General features: G+C 46.8%; 1 protein-coding gene across 1 annotated transcript in view; it reads left to right on the top strand.

Annotated features, from left to right (window-relative positions):
* Positions 1 to 20,000, top strand: part of LOC138367732 (uncharacterized) — a 205,320-nt gene that overhangs the window by 178,331 nt on the left and 6,989 nt on the right. The window contains exon 7 of the mRNA XM_069329679.1: positions 8,637 to 8,741. Coding sequence (XP_069185780.1) covers positions 8,637 to 8,741 — 105 coding nt within the window. The remainder of the gene's footprint in view (positions 1 to 8,636; positions 8,742 to 20,000) is intronic.

Here is a 20,000-nt window from a genome sequence, read left to right on the forward strand (position 1 = left end):
TCAATGGCACTTGCCTGTAGTTCAGTGCCTCTTGCCTGTCGCCCTTTTTGTTTAAAGGGATCACATTCGCCGTCTTCCATATTTCTGGTAGGTCTCCCGTCTCCAGTGACCTACTATGGAAAGTGGCAAGTAAAGTACCTCTGCACACTCTTTCAATACCCATTGGGAGATCCCATCTGGACCAACAGCCTTTCTAACAACCAGATCCAGCAGGTGTCTCTTGACCTCCTCTCTCGTAATTTCGAACCCTTCCAAGGCCGCCTGGTTTACTTCCCTTTCTCCTAGCACAGTGACCTTACCTTGTTCTATTGTGAAGACCTCCTGGATCTTCTTCTTGAGTTCTTCAAACACCTCTTTGTCATTCTCTGTGTTCATGTCCTCGCCTGTTCTAAGTTTCATTAGCTGTTCTTTCACTGTTGTTTTCCTTCTGATGTGACTGTGGAGTAGCTTTGGTTCGGTCTTGGCTTTGTTTGCTATATCATTTTCATAACTTTTCTCTGCTTCTCTTCTCACCCTGACATACTCATTCCTGGTTCTCTGGTATCTCTCTCTGCTTTCTGGTGTTCTGTTATTCCGGAAGTTCCCCCACGCCCTTTTGTTCAGTTTCTTTGCTTCCATACATGCCCTATTATACCATGGATTCTTCTTTTGCTTCTCGGATTTTTCCTTTTGGGCCGGGATGAACCTGTTTACTGCCTCCTGACACTTTTGGGTGACATAGTCCATCATATCTTGTACAGACTTAGCTTTGAGGTCTGTGTCCCAAGGTATTTCCCTTAGGAAGCTTCTCATCTCCTCATAATTTCTTTTTCGGTATGCCAGCCTTTTGTTTAATAGTTCTTTTTTGGGGGGGATAATTCCTAGCTCTACCAGGTACTCAAAGTTCAATACACTGTGATCACTCATTCCCAAGGGCGCTTCCATCTTGACTTCCCTTATATCCCACTCATTTAGGGTAGATATCAGATCAAGCATTGCTGGTTCATCCTCTCCTCTCATTCTTGATGGATCCTTGATGTGCTGGCTTAAAAAGTTTCTTGTTGCAACGTCCAGCAGCTTAGCTCTCCATGTTTCTGGTCCTCCATGCAGGTCTCTGTTCTCCCAATCTATCTTCCCATGGTTGTAGTCTCCCATGATTAGTAGTCCAGATCCATTCCTGCTAGCAACAGAAGGTGCTCTCTCCACTATGTTAATGGTATCCATATTGTTTCTATCATATTCCTGTCTGGGTCTTCTGTCATTTGGTGGCGGATTATATATGACTACGACTATAATTTTTTGCCCTCCAGTTGTTATTGTTCCTATGATGTAGTCACTGAAACCTTCACATCCCTGAACAACCAACTCCTCAAAATCCCAGCCTTTTCTTACCAGCAGAGCTAGACCACCCCCACCTCTTCCTTCTCTCTCTTTCCTCATAACGTAATAGTCCTGTGGGAACACTGCATTTGTTATTGTTCTCATCAGCTTTGTTTCTGTGAGAGCTATTATGTCTGGGTTTTCCTCTAGTACCCATTCTCCAAGTTCATTTGCTTTATTTGTAATACCATCTATGTTAGTGTACATTGCCTTGAGGCTCACTTTCTTCTGTCCCTTCTCAAATCTCCTCCTTGGTGAATGTTCTGCTGGTGGAGGAAGCTGTGCCATGGGTGTGAGGATTTGTGAGGTGGATACCAGGGTTGCAGAGGATACTGGGATGAGGGGTGGGGGGTCAAGTAATGGGGGAATGACAGGGAGGGTATGGGGTGAACGGGGCGGGAGGACAGGAAGGAAAGGGGGGTTTTCTATGCAGAGGAGGGTGGTGGGGTTGCCCTCCCCGCTGGTGTTACTGGGTAGCTGGTTGTGGGTTCCCCCCCTTGCCTCTGGGGGTGATGTGTGGGGAGCTGTGGTTTCCTGGTTTTCCCCTCTTGCCCTGTGCTTCTTCCTTGCTTCTGCCGCCATGGCCCTCTCCTCCCTCGTCATTGTTACGGCCATATTGGGTCGCAACTGGGTTCTTTCTCTGATCTTATTAGAGTTTGGGTATCCGGCCCCAAGTTAGTAGTGGCTTTCAAGGGGTGTGTTCCATAACGCAAGTAAATTAAAGGGGAAGGGATAAAACTGCACTGAATTAAATATATATTCACACCACCACCATAAATAAATATATAAACAGTCACACATGGTTACTATTACTACACTTATTTACAATCACTTGTCTTCCTCCGAAGACTCAGGATGTTTCACGGTGCTCAACGATACTTAGCCCTGGTTCTCTTGTGGCCTCACGATGAATCCTTCGATTCACTAGGTGAGTCTACCCCGGCCACAGGCCAGCCAAATCACAGTTCCACTGGGTGCACCGTCGTGGAGGCCTTCAACCACAAATCCAGCCTGTAGCTGGCAGGTTTCAATCAGCTGCGCTGCGTAGGCCACTCCACGACCGATACTAGGGTTGCGAGCCCTTGGCAGGAGCCTCGTGTGATTCCACAGATCACTCTCCTCACCACAATACCCCAGTGGCTAGTCTTCTCCACCAGTCAGCCCCGGGTACGACAGTCTCTGGTTCTGCCTCCTCACAGGCAGGCTAACACAACAGTGTTCATCCGGGGGGTGACTCACAGCTTCTACAGCAAACACGTAGAGATACTACGGCTGCCTTGGGTAGACTGCCCCACCGTCCGATTCAGCAGTCCCAGGTCGACTCTGTAATCAGACACATCATCAGTACTAGTTACACTCTAGGGCACCTCACTTACCGGCTAAGACACAAACGTCCACCTATCCACTCCATAGATGGTGTTGCTGTCTAAGCAACGTTTTCTGGTGAGCAGCGGCTATGTCACGAGCTGATCAGGACGGGAAACCAGCCCCTGTGACCGGTATATCTCGTCCTCACTAGATGGCGTCGTCGATTTGGAGGGGGTTTCGGGAGCCGACACACAGGTCGTCACAGCTCCGTATTACGACGCTGGGCTCGGGCCCGTAACAGTAATGTCCCTCTGGAGGAATACTTTTTTTAATTCTTCCACATGTTACAGGTGGCTTTTCTTTGTTAGAATCGTGTCCTTTGTGTTCTCGTTTGCAAACACTATCTTTAACACACGGTCTCGGTCTTTTTTGTACCAGCCTAACCTGAAAACTTTCTCAATGCTATGCTCAGCCCCTTCCATGTCTAGTGCCTTCAGTATTTCATTCACTGCCGCTTTGTCCTTATCATTCCACTCTTTCCTATTAGAGCCTTCCTGCTCTTTAATACCTACAGCTACCACTGCTCTTTTCCTTTCCAGCAGCTGGCTAGTGGAGCGTGCTGCTTCCTGTGAGGTGGCTGCTTTCATGGCTACCTCCATCACTGCAGACATTACTTCAGAGTTGTTTTTTTTTAGCATTTCTGCAAACGTTGCTTTTAATGTGGCATTCTCTTCCAAAGTACTATTACCGCCTTCTCCCTGGGTGGTTATCTGAGTCTCAGCATCGATACTGTTCTCTTTCAGGGCTCTAATCTCATCCTTTGCTGCTGTCAGCTCTCTTTTTAGGTTGCTTATTTCATTCTTCATTTCCTGCATCATTTCCTGCATCTCACTCTTGATGTCCTCCAGAAACTGGGCGAACATTTCCTTCATTTCGTCGCCTGAACTTTTCCCTGTTCCCCTGTTGCTTCTGGCTGTCATGCTTGACGCTGTTCCTAGTTGTGCCGTGATAGGATTCGTTAGAAGGGCAGAGTGGGGTGGTGGAGAGAGAGATAGGGAGAGAGGGAGAGAGAGAGAAAGAGAGAGAGAGAGAGAGAGAGAGAGAGAGAGAGAGAGAGAGAGAGAGAGAGAGAGAGAGAGAGAGAGAGAGAGAGAGAGAGAGAGAGAGAGAGAGAGAGAGGGAGAGAGAGAGAGAGGAGAGAGTGGGAGAGAGAGGAGAAAGTGGGAGAGAGAGTGAGGAGTGAGAGGGGGAGAGTATGTGTAAGGGGGATGCGGGGGACTGGGGGGTGGGGGGGGGGCGGTGGTGGCGACCAGGTTAGGTCAGGTCAGGTCAGATGGGAGGTAAGAGAGGAGGTGGGGTATAGTAGGGGCTTGGCTCTTTCCACAAAAGGTGTTAATCCTTTCTTCCCTGACAGAACGTTTGTGTGTGCGTATGTGTGTGCGTTTTTGCGTGTGCGTGCGTGCATACGTATGTGGGCGTGCGTGTGTCACGAGTCCCCTTAAGGGACTCGTGTGTGCGTGTGTGTGTGTGTGTGTGTGTGTGTGTGTGTGTGTGTGTGTGTGTGTGTGTGTGTGTGTGTGTGTGCATACTCACCTAGTTGCACTTACCTTGTTGTGCTTCCGGAGGTTGAGTTTTGGCTCTTTGGTCCCGCCTCTCAACCGTCAATCAACTGATGTACAGGTTCCTGAGCCTACTGGGCTCTATCATATCTACATTTGAAACTGTGTATGGTGTCAGCCTCCACTACATCTTTGCCTAATGCATTCAATTTGTTAACTACTCTGACACTGAAAAAGTTATTTCTAACGTCTCTGTGGCTCTTTTGGGTACTCAGTTTCCACCTGTGTCCCAAAGTTCGCATACCCCTCGTGTTAAGCAGTTTATCTTTATCTACCTTATCAATACCTTTGAGAATTTTGTGGGTAGTGTTCATGTCCCGCCTTACTCTTCTGTCTTCCAGTGTCGTCAGCTGCATTTCTCGTAGTCTTTCCTTGTAACTCATGGCTTATACCTCTGGAACCAGTCTAGTGGCATACCTCTGAACTTTTTCGAGCTTCCTCTTCTACTTATGCTACGGGGCTCTATGCTGGGGCTGCATACTCCAGGATATATCTTACATAAGTGGTGTACATGGTTCTGAATGCTTCCTTACACAGGTTCCTGAATGCAATTCTAATGCTAGCCAGCCTTGCATTCGCCGCTTAAGGTACTCTTCTTATGTGGGCTACAGGACACAGGTTTGCTGTGATATCAACTCCTGGATCTTTGTCCCTGTCCGCTTCATGATGTACTTCATGTCCTATTCTGTATCCTGTGTCTGGCCTCATGTTTCCACGGCCAAGTTTCATTAACTTGGATTTACTATGGTTGAACTTTTGTAGCAATTTCTTGGACCATTCATTCAGTCTGTCCAGGTCATCTTGTAACCTCCTACTATCTTCTTCTGTTTTAATTCTCCTCATAAGTTTTCATCATCAACAAACAATGAGAGAACCGATTCTATACTCTCTGGGAGATCATTTACATATATCAGAAACAGTATAGGTCCAAAGACTGAACCCTACGGGACTCCACTGGTGACGTCTCGCCAGACTGAAACCTCATCCCTCACAGTGACTCGCTGTCTTCTACTGCTTAGGTACTCCCTTATACAACGGAGTACCTTCCCCTTCACTCCTGCTTGTAATTCGAGCTTTTTCATTAGCCTCTTGTGTGGTATTTTGTCAAAAGCTTTCTGGCAATCCAAAAATATGCAGTCTGCCCACCCTTCTCTTTCATGCCTGATTTTTGTTGCCTGGTCATAGAGGCAGGACTTGCAATCCCTGAATTCATGTTGAAGCTTTGTTACAAAGTTCATTCGCTCCAGATCATCCACTAGCTTTTTTCCCGCAATCTTCTTCATCAGCTTGCATGGTATGCATGTTAGGGACACTAACCTTTAGTTCCGTGCCTCCGGTCTCTCTCTATTCTTGTATATCGATACTACATAAGCCGTCTTCCTAATTCTTGGCAGTTCCCCTGTTACCAGAGATTTGTTATACACTATGGACAGTGGCAGGCACAGTGCTTTTGCTCCTTCCTTTAGTATCCAAGGGGAGATTCCATCTAGGCCTTTAGTCTTTGTCACATCCAACTCTAGCAAAAGCTTCCATACTTCCCCAAAGGTAGTCTCAAACTCTTTTAGTGGTTCCTGGTTAACTATTTCCTCTCTTATCTCTGGAACTTCTCCATGCTCTAATGTGACAACCTCCTGGAATTTCTTATTCAGTTTCTCACTTTTCCTTGTCGTTCATAGTGAATCTGTCTGCTCCTATCCTCAGTTTCATTAGCTGTTCCTTTACTGTTGTTTTTCTCCTGATGTGGTTGTGCAGCAACTTACGTTGAGTCTTTGCCTTGCTTGCAATATCATTTTCGTAATGCCCTTCTACGTCTCTTCTCAACCTGACATATTCATTCCCGGTACTCTGGTATCTTTCTCTGCTCTCAAGTGTCCTGTTATTTCTATAGTTTCTCCCCGCCCTTTTACTTTGCTGCTTAGCTAGCCTACAGCTCTGATTATTTTTCATGGGTTTCTTATCTTCATTTCATTGTTTTCCTTGTGGAAAAGAATCTTGTATGCTTCCTCCTTACACTTCTGCCTGATGTAATCCATCATGTCGTGTGCCGTCTTTCCCTGAGCTCTGTTTCCCATGTTATATCTGTTAGGAAATTTCTTATCTCCCCATAGTTTCCCTTTCGAAATACCAGCCATTTGTTTTTAGTACCCCTCCTCGGGTTCATTAACCCTTCTTCAATCAGATTCTCAAACGTCAGTACACTGTGGTCATTCATTCTTACTGGGGCCTCGAAACCGATTTCCCTTATATCGGAGTAAATTCAGAGTGAAGGGGTCGAGTCTCGCTGGTTCATCGTTTCCTCTCATTCTTGTGGATTCCCTAACATGCTGGCTTAAAAAATTGCTTGTCGTCACCTCCAATAGTTTTGTTCTCTATGTATCCTCATCTCCACGCGGTTCTATGTTCTAGCAATCTATCCTTCCGTTATTGAAGTCCTCCCATGATGAGCAGATGGGATCTGTTTCTACAGGCAGTAGAGGCTGCCCTCTCAATTAAAGTGTTAACTGCTCTGTTGTTGTTGTTGTCATTCTCTTGCCTAGGTCTTCTGTTATTTGGTGGAGGGTTATACATCACTGCTACTACTACTCTTGGTCCTCCCTTTGTCATGATGCTTGTTATGTAGTCTCTGAATCCCTCGCAGCCTCGGATAACCATCTCCAGGAAACTCCATTCTTTTCTCATTAGTAGGGCCACTTCACCTTCTCCCCTTCCTTCCCTCTCTTTCCTTATTACAGTGTAATCCAAGGGAAACACCGCATTTTTTATGATTCCTGTGAGTTTTGATTCTGTAAGTCCGATTACATCTGGGTTCACTTCTTGTGCTCTTTCCCTTAGATCACTTGCCTTGCTTGTAATCCCATCTATGTTTGAGTACATCACCATGAAACTGATCCTCTTCTGTCCTTTCTCAGCTTCTGTTGGTTCCCCTGAAGCAGGGAAACAAGGAGGGTCCGGGATGGGAGGGCCTAGGAAGGGGGGACCTGGGAGATCTGGGGTGTACGGGGGCTAGGAGGATCTGGTAAGAGGAGGGAGGGCCTTGGGATGGGGGGAGGGGATGAAGAGAGGGCTTGGGGTGGGGTGAAGGAGAAAGCTTCGGAGGGTGAGTGAGAGGGGGAGGCTTGGATAGTGTTGGAGAAGGGGATGGTTGGTGGGGTATGGGAGGAGGGAGGGCTTGAGGAGTTGGGGGGAGAAGGGGGGCTTGGGGGGCAGGAGAGAAGGAAGGGAGAGCTGAGGGGGGTGAGGAAGAATGGAGGGCTTGGGGGGGGGGTGAGAAGGAAGGTCCTGGGAAGGGGGAGTGGAGGGAGGGTGCCCTAAGTGGGCACCTAGTGGGGACCTGGCAGATAGGATGTTATTGGGTGGAAGGGGGGGGTAATGTTTCTCTCACTGTGGCTGTTGAAATGCTTGTGGAGGGTTCCCCACTCCCCTCTGGGATTGTAAGGTTTGGTGTTATGGTTCCCTGATTCCTTTCTTTCTCCCTGCGCTCCTTCCTCATGGCTGCTGCCCTCATTCTCTCATCCGTTGTCATATCTCTCTGCAGGAATACTTTTTTGAACTTCAGTACATTTGCTAGTCTGCTCTTCATTGCTAACATATCCTCTTTTGTGTTATCGTTTATGAATACCACCTCTATCAATCGGTCTCTATCCTTGTTGTATTGTCCGAGCCTGAAAATCTTTTCTGGTCAGCCCTCGCCATCTTTACCCTTTTAAGGATCTCATTAACTTCGTTTTTGTCCTTGTAAAAGTCTCCTCTGCAGGAACATTACCATCTCCTTGAGGGATGGTTTGTGTTTGGTATTGGGGAGGATTCTCTTTCAGACTTCCTATTTCCTCCTTTGCTGCCTTCAGCTCATCTTGCAGGTTGATTACTGTCACCCCTGATTACCCTCAGCCCTTCACTGAATTGACTCCACATATGTCTGATTGTTTTCTTAATCCAGGCATCCTGACCCACCCTTCCTCTGAGTTTGTTCCTGCCATGTTAGTCTCCCTGCCCCTTCTCCTGTATGTGTGTATGAGATTGTATTTTCAATTTGTGCCTGGAGAATCGAGCTATAGGCTCTTGGACCCTGCCTTTTTAACAAATCTATATTCCTCTGTTAGGTCTACTAAATATATTTCCCTCCAACACACACACACATCCCCAGAAAACGGCCTGTAGCAGCTGTCTAACTCCCAGATACTTATTTACTGCTTAGTGAATAGTGAGTGACCTTAGGTGAAAGGAAACATTTACCAACTGCTTCTATCCTACCCCGGGGATTCATTCTGCAATCCTCAGTTTTATTTCATTTACGTAGCCGACTGAGCCAAAGGTGCCGGGAATGTGTATGTGACTGATATTTCATTACAGCATGAGGAGGGGCTGTGGTTCACAGGGCTGAAGACACTATTGGAGTACGAGGTGACCAGCTTCAACATGACGACCCTCCATGGCCACCTCACTTCAGGTCAGCGGGTGAGTCTATGAATATAGCTTCTGTTATCATTCACCTCTTCTCATAGCACACAGCACTCGCTTGCTCCACTACCTTCTCCCATTCTTTTCCTAACGTTACACTCCTCCATTCTCATACTCGGCCTCCTCACTCAACATTACGCTGTCACCCACAACACTCAACACTCATGCTCCCTTTTACTCGTGGGTCAAAGACATGAATAAAGAAATATCGTGCTGCCCATAGGATTCAATGGACGCGTTCACAACCAGTCAGATTGCTGAGTTGTCCTGAGTACACTGGACTAGCCAGTGTATCGAGGACTCAACTGATGCACTCATTATCAAACTGAGCGCTCACTCATGAATAATCGAGTGAAGATATAATCAGAGCGAAATCACAAATGATTCAACGGACGCACTCATTACACACAGCTCCCTTCTCTGTCACGCTATATCATTGCAATTATTTTGACAAATTGTCATTTATTAAATATTTCCTATTACACTTTTGTAGATAAGAGAGAAGTTACATCACGCAACCCAAACATACATTGTGCTTCCTCATTTATTATACAAGCACTCATACTCACGTTGTCTCTTTCTCAGCCGTCTTCCCTTTATATAAACACGGTATATATATATATATATATATATATATATATATATATATATATATATATATATATATATATATATATATATATATATATATATATATACATATATATATATATATATATATATATATATATATATATATATATATATATATATATATATATATATATATATATATATATATATGTATATATATATATCTATATATATATATATATATATATATATATATATATATATATATATATATATATATATATATATATGTATATATATATATCTATATATATATATATTATATATATATATATATATATATATATATATATATATATATATATATATATATATATATATATATACATATATATAACTAATATATATATAGGCTTGTTCGCATTTGTGTTCCTCACGTGTGCCCCAAAGAATGAGGTGATTTGGTAAAATGCTATGCCCAAGATTACTATCCGAGTGCCGGCGGTGGGGTGGTTCAAATAGCCTCGGCTATCACCTCATTTTGTCCGGTCGTGATGGTCAAGTGGATTAAGGCGTCTTGTACATACCAGTTGCGTGGCTCCTGGGAGTATGGGTTCGAGTCACTTCTGGGGTGTGAGTTTTCAGTTGCATATTGTCCTGGGGACCATTCAGGCTTGTTCGCATTTGTGTTCCTCACCTGTGCCCCAAAGAATGAGGTGATTTGGTAAAATGCTATGCCCAAGATTACTATCCGAGTGCCGGCGGTGGGGTGGTTCAAATAGCCTCGGCTATCACCTCATTTTGTCCGGTCGTGATGGTCAAGTGGATTAAGGTGTCTTGTACATACCAGTTGCGTTGCTTCTGGGAGTATGGGTTCGAGTCACTTCTGGGGTGTGAGTTTTCAGTTGCATATTGTCCTGGGGACCATTCAGGCTTGTTCGCATATATATATATATATATATAGATATATATATTGGTAGCAGTCTTTCCTGTAGACATATATTATTAAATATGACCGAAAAAGTAAGATTAATAATTCTAACACGAATTTTCTCAATCTTTCGTACATTTCTTTTCACTGTTGGAGGTAATTCAAAAATCAATTCTCCAAAATTCATTTTTATTTCTAGTCTGACGCGACACGAGCGCGTTTCGTAAAACTTATTACAAAGAGTGACTATGACAAAGAGTGACAAACTTTCCACTATGGTCCCCAGGACAATATGCAACTGAAAACTCACACCCCAGAAGTGACTCGAACCCATACTCCCAGGAGCCACGCAACTGGTATGTACAAGACGCCTTAATCCACTTGACCATCACGACCGGACAAAATGAGGTGATAGCCGAGGCTATTTGAACCACCCCACCGCCGGCACTCGGATAGTAATCTTGGGCATAGCATTTTACCAAATCACCTCATTCTTTGGGGCACACGTGAGGAACACAAATGCGAACAAGCCTGAATGGTCCCCAGGACAATATGCAACTGAAAACTCACACCCCAGAAGTGACTCGAACCCATACTCCCAGGAGCCACGCAACTGGTATGTACAAGACGCCTTAATCCACTTGACCATCACGACCGGACAAAATGAGGTGATAGCCGAGGCTATTTGAACCACCCCACCGCCGGCACTCGGATAGTAATCTTGGGCATAGCATTTTACCAAATCACCTCATTCTTTGGGGCACACGTGAGGAACACAAATGCGAACAAGCCTGAATGGTCCCCAGGACAATATGCAACTGAAAACTCACACCCCAGAAGTGACTCGAACCCATACTCCCAGGAGCCACGCAACTGGTATGTACAAGACGCCTTAATCCACTTGACCATCACGACCGGACAAAATGAGGTGATAGCCGAGGCTATTTGAACCACCCCACCGCCGGCACTCGGATAGTAATCTTGGGCATAGCATTTTACCAAATCACCTCATTCTTTGGGGTGAATATATATATATATATATATTCACCTTATTGTTATTCACCTGGGTGAATATAGGTAACAGGGGAAGAACTCGAAAAATACACAAATAACTTCTCGCAGTGCTGCTCCCCTTTTGGTTCATGCAATGACCGATGGTTGGAAGTAAATAGGAAATTTAAAATAGTCTAGGGTTGATGGTATTTTACATTAGGTTTCAGGGTTCCTGTTTTTTGCCCTATGCATAATAAACGATCCTTCAAGAAAGATTGTCATAGCTCAAATTACATTCTCTAGAATGAAGACGACGAAGAAGAAATAGGGGTGACATGATAGAGGTGTGACTGAATGGTCATACTAAAGGAGAATATTTATAACCTATTATACGTATCGACATGAAACAGAATAGGAATGAATTGGATAAGTTTTATATTTAGGAAAAAGACCTGGGTAAATACAGGCAGCAGGGGACGAACTTGAAAATACACACAACACTTCTTGCAGTGCTGCTGCCCTTTGATACATGTAATGGGCGATGGTTGGAAGTAAATATGAAATTAAAAATAGACTAGGGATGATGGTATTTTATATTAGGTTTCAAGGACACTGTTGTATCGCAAAACACACGACTCATAGTCCGGCTTTTTAATCTCCTTGAACGTGCCTGTGCAGGAACGCTGAGAGGCTAGCTGGTGACGTCAACGTCCATTAGCAATGTCTGTGCAGGGTCACTGGGCTAACGAAATTTGGGGATGCCAGGGACAGGCATTTTAATCCTACCCCCAGGCAAAATGAAGACTGGCATGGAGAAAAATGTTTGTAAAACCCATGTGCCAATGCCGTGCATGGAGAAAAAAGTTCGTAAAACCCATGTGCCAATGACGTGCATGGGAAAAAAAACAAATGACCAGTCACCCTGGTAATGAAAATCACTTATGCCAATGACCGGCAGGGGACTAAACGACACCGGAGTAACGAAAATCACCTATGCCAATGACCGGCAGGGGACTAAACGACACCGGGGTAACGAAAATCACCTACGCCAATGACCGGCAGTGGACTAAACGACACCGGGGTAACGAAAATCACCTACGCCAATGACCGGCAGGAGAAAAAAAGAAAATTGCCGGTCATTGGCGTACTTTCCACTACTAGTAGTGGAAAGTACGCCAATGACCGGCAATTTTCTTTTTTTCTCCTGCCGGTCATTGGCGTAGGTGATTTTCGTTACCCCGGTGTCGTTTAGTCCACTGCCGGTCATTGGCGTAGGTGATTTTCGTTACCCCGGTGTCGTTTAGTCCACTGCCGGTCATTGGCGTAGGTGATTTTCGTTACCCCGGTGTCGTTTAGTCCCCTGCCGGTCATTGGCATAAGTGATTTTCATTACCAGGGTGACTGGTCATTTGTTTTTTTTCCCATGCACGTCATTGGCACATGGGTTTTACGAACTTTTTTCTCCATGCACGGCATTGGCACATGGGTTTTACAAACATTTTTCTCCATGCCAGTCTTCATTTTGCCTGGGGGTAGGATTAAAATGCCTGTCCCTGGCATCCCCAAATTTCGTTAGCCCAGTGACCCTGCACAGACATTGCTAATGGACGTTGACGTCACCAGCTAGCCTCTCAGCGTTCCTGCACAGGCACGTTCAAGGGGATTAAAAAGCCGGACTATGAGTCGTGTGTTTTGCGATACAACAGTGTCCTTGAAACCTAATATAAAATACCATCATCCCTAGTCTATTTTTAATTTCATATTTACTTCCAACCATCGCCCATTACATGTATCAAAGGGCAGCAGCACTGCAAGAAGTGTTGTGTGTATTTTCAAGTTCGTCCCCTGCTGCCTGTATTTACCCAGGTCTTTTTCCTAAATATAAAACTTATCCAATTCATTCCTATTCTGTTTCATGTCGATACGTATAATAGGTTATAAATATTCTCCTTTAGTATGACCATTCAGTCACACCTCTATCATGTCACCCCTATTTCTTCTTCGTCGTCTTCATTCTAGAGAATGTAATTTGAGCTATGACAATCTTTCTTGAAGGATCGTTTATTATGCATAGGGCAAAAAACAGGAACCCTGAAACCTAATGTAAAATACCATCAACCCTAGACTATTTTAAATTTCCTATTTACTTCCAACCATCGGTCATTGCATGAACCAAAAGGGGAGCAGCACTGCGAGAAGTTATTTGTGTATTTTTCGAGTTCTTCCCCTGTTACCTATATTCACCCATAGAGTGATAACAATAAGTACCTGCCTGATTCCTGATCTTTGAGTGTGACCTTGCCAAGGCTACCACTGAATACACCAGTCCACTGAGGGTGTTACTGGCCACCTTAAACACCAGTTGGCGATCTTGTGTTTAACCGTAGAGCCCTATTGTTGGGGAGGGCACACGACAGTCGAGGTGAACGAGTCGTGTTCTCACTCTTTCTTAATAAGAGGCCGTTAAGATTGACTGGGAGACTCTCCTGGCGTGCAGTGGCGCCGTGAGGATCGAGGGAAGACCCGCAGGGCTACGGTGAGTTACCTTGAGCGTAACTATTGCTCACCCCAGAGTAAGGGTAGAGAATAATAGAGAGGTGAAAACCCCAACATTGGCGACCTCGCCAGGATCTCGATCGGAGTAAAGGTTGCAGTGGTGGTACTTGGCAGTGGTGTTAGAGGTCAGGTGCAGGTTAACACTCGTAGCACAAGATGGAGGATGAGAAAGTAGCGAGGTTTATTGACTCTAGAGACGAACAGGTGCTGGAAGAGTGCACCAAGGCACAGTTACAGGCTATAGCGAATCATTTTGGAATAAAGCTGAAATCTGCCAGAGTTGGTGAAAGAAGACTAGAAATAATGGCTCAGCTCAAGGCTCGAGACGAAGCTTTGGGGGAGGAACGGCCCCAAACACCTGCCAGTGAGGGTGAGCACCTGAGTATTGGTGGAAGCAGCAGGGGATCCAGCGGCAGCAGGCACAGCATTAAGCTGGAAATAATGAAGCTGCAGCTGGAGGCACAGCAGCGCAAAGAAGAGCGAGAAGCAGAAGCACAAATGAAGCGTGAGGAGCGAGAAGCACAGCTGCGCCGGGAAGAACAGGAGCGAGAAGCACAGATGAAGCGTGAGGAGCGAGAAGCACAGCTGCGCCGGGAAGAACGGGAGCGAGAAGCACAGATGAAGCGTGAGGAGCGAGAAGCACAGATGAAGCGTGAGGAGCGAGAAGCACAGCTGCGCCGGGAAGAGCAAGAGCGAGAAGCACAGCTGCGCCGGGAAGAGCAAGAGCGAGAAGCACAGCTGCGCCGGGAAGAGCAAGAACGAGAAGCACAGCTACGCCGGGAAGAACGAGAGCAAGAAGTTAGGCTGAGACAAATGGAAATAGAAGCCAACCAGGAGGTGGAGCTGAAGCGAGCTGAACTGGGACTAGGTGCCCCTGCCCCGCCACAGGAAGATCGACGAGTGAGGGAACGAGACCTGCCGGTCTTTGTGCCTAGTGAAGCCGAAAGTTTCTTCGATCACTTTGAGAGAGTTGCTGCTATGAAGAGGTGGCCGAGGGCGGAGTGGGCGGAGTTGGTCCAAGGAAGGCTCACAGGGGAAGCTCGCCAAGCCTTCACTATGCTCGACTTCCAAGAATGCACTAACTACGATGCGGTAAAACGAGCTGTGCTCCGTTCCTTTAAGCTCACGCCAGAGTGTTACAGAAAGAGGTTTAGAGAATGTACCCGGTTGCCAGGAAAATCGTATGCGGAGACGGCGAGGGACATTGAAAGAAAGCTCCTTAAGTGGCTGGACTCTGAAGAAGCAAGGTCGGTCGAAGAGGTCAAGGAACTAATGGCCATGGAAAAGTTTATGTCCGTGCTCTCTCCTGAGATCAGGATGAGGGTAAAGGAGGCGGACATAAAGGACCTGAGGGCCGCAGCCGACCGGGCCGACATGCTAGAAGAAGCCCTACGCCCACGCCGAGAGGGACAGAACCGACCACCCGCATACGTCGGAAACGATCGGAGTTATAGAAGGACGGATGGATGGAGGACAGGAGCGAGTTCTCCCAAATCCCATTTCTCAAGTTGGAACACCCGAGGAACAAAAGGTGTTGTAGAGCCGATAGGGGAGAACCAAGCTGAGAGCTCGGGAACTGTTACTGCAGGGAAAGAAACGACAAGTGAGGCGGGAAAGACACAGGGTGTGACGGTCTCTGGAGGCAGTGCTAAGGCGAGCGGTGGCGGATGGTCTCCGCCGAGGGGCCGCTGCTACAACTGCGGAATACCCGGACACGTCACGCGGGAATGCAGACGCCCTAAGCAGCGGGGACACGTTGCTTTAGTGATGTTCGAGGACCAGAGGGCCGAGAGAGTGCGGGATGAACCCGCGCTGAGTGGGGAGAAGCAAGTTCACCCATTCGTGTGTCAAGGAACCGTAAGGATGGGGGACGCAGACCCCATCCCAGTGAAGATGCTAAGAGACACCGGGGCTGACTTTACCCTGGTAAGTGAAACCCTGTTCCCCGAGGGTTACGAAAGTACCAGTGTGGGGGTGGCACGGGTGGCCACTGTGGGAGGCCCAGTGAGGATGCCCCTACACCAGGTAACTTTAAGTTCCGATTATGGCTGCCAGACCCTAGAGGTGGGAATCTGTACATCAATGCCCAAGATGGAGGCGCAGGTCATCTTGGGGAATGACGCATGTGGAGGATACGTCCTCCCTCATCTCGTGAAGGGCGAAGAGTGCACAGAACAAAACAAGGAGACAGGCGAAGAGTTGAACGTCTGTGGGGACGAGAAGGGAATCGCACCGGTGGCGATCCCAGTTTGTACTGAGACACCGAGACAACGCGAAGAACCAGGAGGTTGTGGATCTGATGGGGCTGAGGAGTCGATTGACAGCCTGGGAACAGATCACCTCTGCGTAGGACCCAGAGAACGAGTGGAGGGCGAGAGTAGCCCGAATGGTGAGTTGCAGGTGACACTCACTGGTTCTCTAGGGGTAAACCGCACTCGTCTCGGAGAGTTACAGCAGGAGGAGTTCCCCAAATTGGTTAGTAAGGCCGAAGGAGGACGTGTGGGTCCTGAGAAGGCTTACTTTCCATTTATCTATATTATATATGCCGTGCTATCTATGATGAGGGAACGATGGACACCAGGAGCAACCATGGGAACGGTGAATAAATATGTCCAGAAGTTCAAAGAACGTCTCACTAGAGCGAAGAAACTGGCTAGGAAGCTCCTGAAGAAGGCGCAACGTAAGATGTCGAAGTGGTTCGACAGGAGAGCTGCGCAGGGAGATTTTCAGGCCGGATCCAAAGTATTGGTTGTGCTGCCAGGTAAAGGTAGAGGGACCAGGTCGCGGTTCAAGAGACCATACCGAGTGCTGCGACGGTTGGGTCCAGTGTCATACGAGATTGGGAAGCCGGATGGACCCCGGAAGAAACAGGTGTGTCGCATGGACCGCCTGAGACCTTTCTTCACTGTGGAAGGTAGAGCCGCCAAGCAGGACGGAACGAATACCCGAGAAACCCAGCGGAAGACGGGTCTGAGTGTACCGAGGGACCGAGAACTCCCGGAGGAAGAAAGTAAGTGGTCTAGGGCGGACGGCACCAGTCTCACCAGCACTGAGAGTCTGAAAAGGATCAAGCCCAAGCACATCAAGGGGAAGGACGACGTAGTAGCGGACGCCCTATCCCGCATACACTAACGAGACATGACTCTTATTTTAAGGGGAGGGGTATGTGACGGAGTTCCCCCCCTTATAATTCTCCCACGCCTGCAGTAAGAGTCATGTCTACTTTTCCCAAGCGTTCTCTACGTTGCAGGCTACAATTTGATATATGGGAGAGAGTGAAGTGTTCTCGGGGAGCCGAGAAATTTGTGAAATAGTAATATTTTGGCCTGTGGTTTAGGCCCTTTAGGGAGCCAAGATGGCGCTGGCCTCTCTGATCTCCCGCCAAAACCGTGTGACGTCAGTGTCACCGGATTGGTCACCGACAGCAATGTGGCACCGGGAGCCAATGAAAACTTCCCGTAGTAAAAGTGACGTCACGAAGGAAGGGGGTCCAGTCCGCGCGCCGGGCTGGCGCCAGCAGTCAGACACGACACGTCATAGAGGTCGGACGTGCGACGAGTGGTCCTGTCTGTCGGACAGCTGTTTCCCACTACCGTGGATTTACGCGTCATCGGAAGTTCGCCAGTACTCTGAGAAGTCTTCCCTAGTTCATGTGTTGAACCAGAAGAGGGAATTGACGGTTATTTGAGCAACAAGTGCTCCAGTCAGGTACTGTGCCAGTAGCAGTGAAGCCGTGCAGTGACGTAGGTTGACGTCTGTGGCAATTCACCAGTTCGTGACAGCGTAGTGGCTGACAGAGCCACTGGGTAGCTGAGGAAGAGAGGACTATTTGGGGAACCGGACGACTGTAGCTGAGACGTAGGCGACAGCCGTTGCTGGGAGAAGACGACGGCCAGGAGACCGACTCCAACCTTCAAGAAGTCAAGGAGGAGGACGGACCTGCAGTGAGGAGGCACGGAGACGACGCGCTAAACGGTGGGACGACGAGAGGCTCTGGTAGGACACGACGACGTGTAGTGTGGGGGCGTTCCCGACACGAGGACCAGGAGCTACATCTCGACTCTCATCGGGGGATAGGGTGAAGTAGGTGGTTCTAGTTCCCTCCCCATTCCCCTTTAGTTAGCTATATTATCTAGCCTGAAGATTTTATATGTCGTGAGCAAGTCTCACCTATGTCATGGTAAAGCACCAGTGTGCTAGACAGTACTATCAAGAGTACTTGTAATATTCATGTTGATTATTGGTGTGTACAGGCACCAGGAACCAGTGATAAATTTACTGTGTTGTGTATATCTTTCTATAGATTTTGATATGAACATATAGTGGTAAATTATATGTAATATTATGCCAGTATTTGGAGGTTAGGCTATGTGCCCAGAAACTATTTATTTTCCATGTATTGATGATTGATTTATATACCATATATATGTCTATGTTCATTCAGTGAATAATCATTTGTGAGTACAGTGAATTATTGCGTTATCGCCCATGAGAGAAAGTACTGAAAACTCCAGTGTTAATAGTTCATAATATATTGTTGAGTGAAGAACAATGTGAAGCCATTACAGTGAATCATTATAGCATTGATTGTAGAAAAGACTGTTTGAGCCTGAGTACAGTGTAACTGAGTAATCCGGTTTATTTAGCCAATATCGAGTGTGCGAGTTTCTAGTAATATTGGAGAATTTAACGAAACAGCGAATCTAGAAAACAAGCAAAGTTCGCGCGGAGAGGCCACGCGATCAGCTGGTTTTTGACACTTGATGAGGGGGGGGAGATGTTGCCCCCTGATGATCGCATAATATCCGTGGGAATTACCAGCCGCGTCAGGATCAGTTGATTTATGATTATGGTGTGGCCTTGTGACATCTTTCATACATTTTAAGTAAAATACAAAACTCTCTTTGTGTTTTATCATCCCCTCCATTGATCTTGTGGCTATACTATACCTGTAAGCATAGAGTGATAACAATAAGTACCTGCCTGATTCCTGATCTTTGAGTGTGACCTTGCCAAGGCTACCACTGAATACACCAGTCCACTGAGGGTGTTACTGGCCACCTTAAACACCAGTTGGCGATCTTGTGTTTAACCGTAGAGCCCTATTGTTGGGGAGGGCACACGACAGTCGAGGTGAACGAGTCGTGTTCTCACTCTTTCTTAATAAGAGGCCGTTAAGATTGACTGGGAGACTCTCCTGGCGTGCAGTGGCGCCGTGAGGATCGAGGGAAGACCCGCAGGGCTACGGTGAGTTACCTTGAGCGTAACTATTGCTCACCCCAGAGTAAGGGTAGAGAATAATAGAGAGGTGAAACCCCCAACAATATATATATATATATATATATATATATATATATATATATATATATATATATATATATATATATATATATAAAGGGATGTGGTACTGGAAGCAGTTCGAACAAGCTTTCCTTCTCTACTCCCCTTCGTCTCAGCAGGGTACAGTAGGGAATCGACGCTGCTGTTTGGGGAACATGAAGTTGTTTCTGCAGAAGGTGTCCAGCAGGGAGACCCACTTGCCCCTTTTCTTTTTTGCATGGCTGTTAAAGAGGTCACAAGCAGGTTGACAAGCGAACTCAACATCTGGTTCCTGGACGATGGCACCCTGGCAGGGACACAGGAGTCCCTGCTAGAAGATCTACAGCTGGTGAAATCTAAGGGAGAGGAGTTAGGACTCATCCTAAACCCATTAAAGTGTGAAATCATCTCATCTAGCCAACCAACCATAGATGCAGTGCGAACCATATTGCCTGGAGCCCAAGTGATCGCTCCCACTGACAGTGTGCTGCTAGGGGCACCTCTGGGCTCGAGCGCCATTGAGGTAGTCCTCGAAGAAAAGCTGAACGACCTGAGGAGGATGGAGGGAAGAATAGGGGCTTGGGATGCCCACGATGCTTTGTACCTTCTCACAAGGTGCCTGGCTTTGCCCAGACTGACCTATTTCCTAAGGTGTGCTCCCTCCTTCGACAGCCCAAAATTAACAGAATATGACACACTCCTAAGGTCAATAACCGTGAAAGTGTTAAACCTCTCCCTGCAAGATGACCAATGGGACCAAGCAACGCTCCCAGTTAGACTCGGGGGAATAGGTATTCGCAAGGCGACACAGTTAGCATTGCCAGCATTTTTATCCTCGACCAGTGCAACAGGTGAATTAGTTAAGGAAATACTACCGGAACACC

This window comes from Procambarus clarkii, chromosome 23 (assembly GCF_040958095.1).
Source record: "Procambarus clarkii isolate CNS0578487 chromosome 23, FALCON_Pclarkii_2.0, whole genome shotgun sequence".
Classification (NCBI taxonomy): domain Eukaryota; kingdom Metazoa; phylum Arthropoda; class Malacostraca; order Decapoda; family Cambaridae; genus Procambarus; species Procambarus clarkii.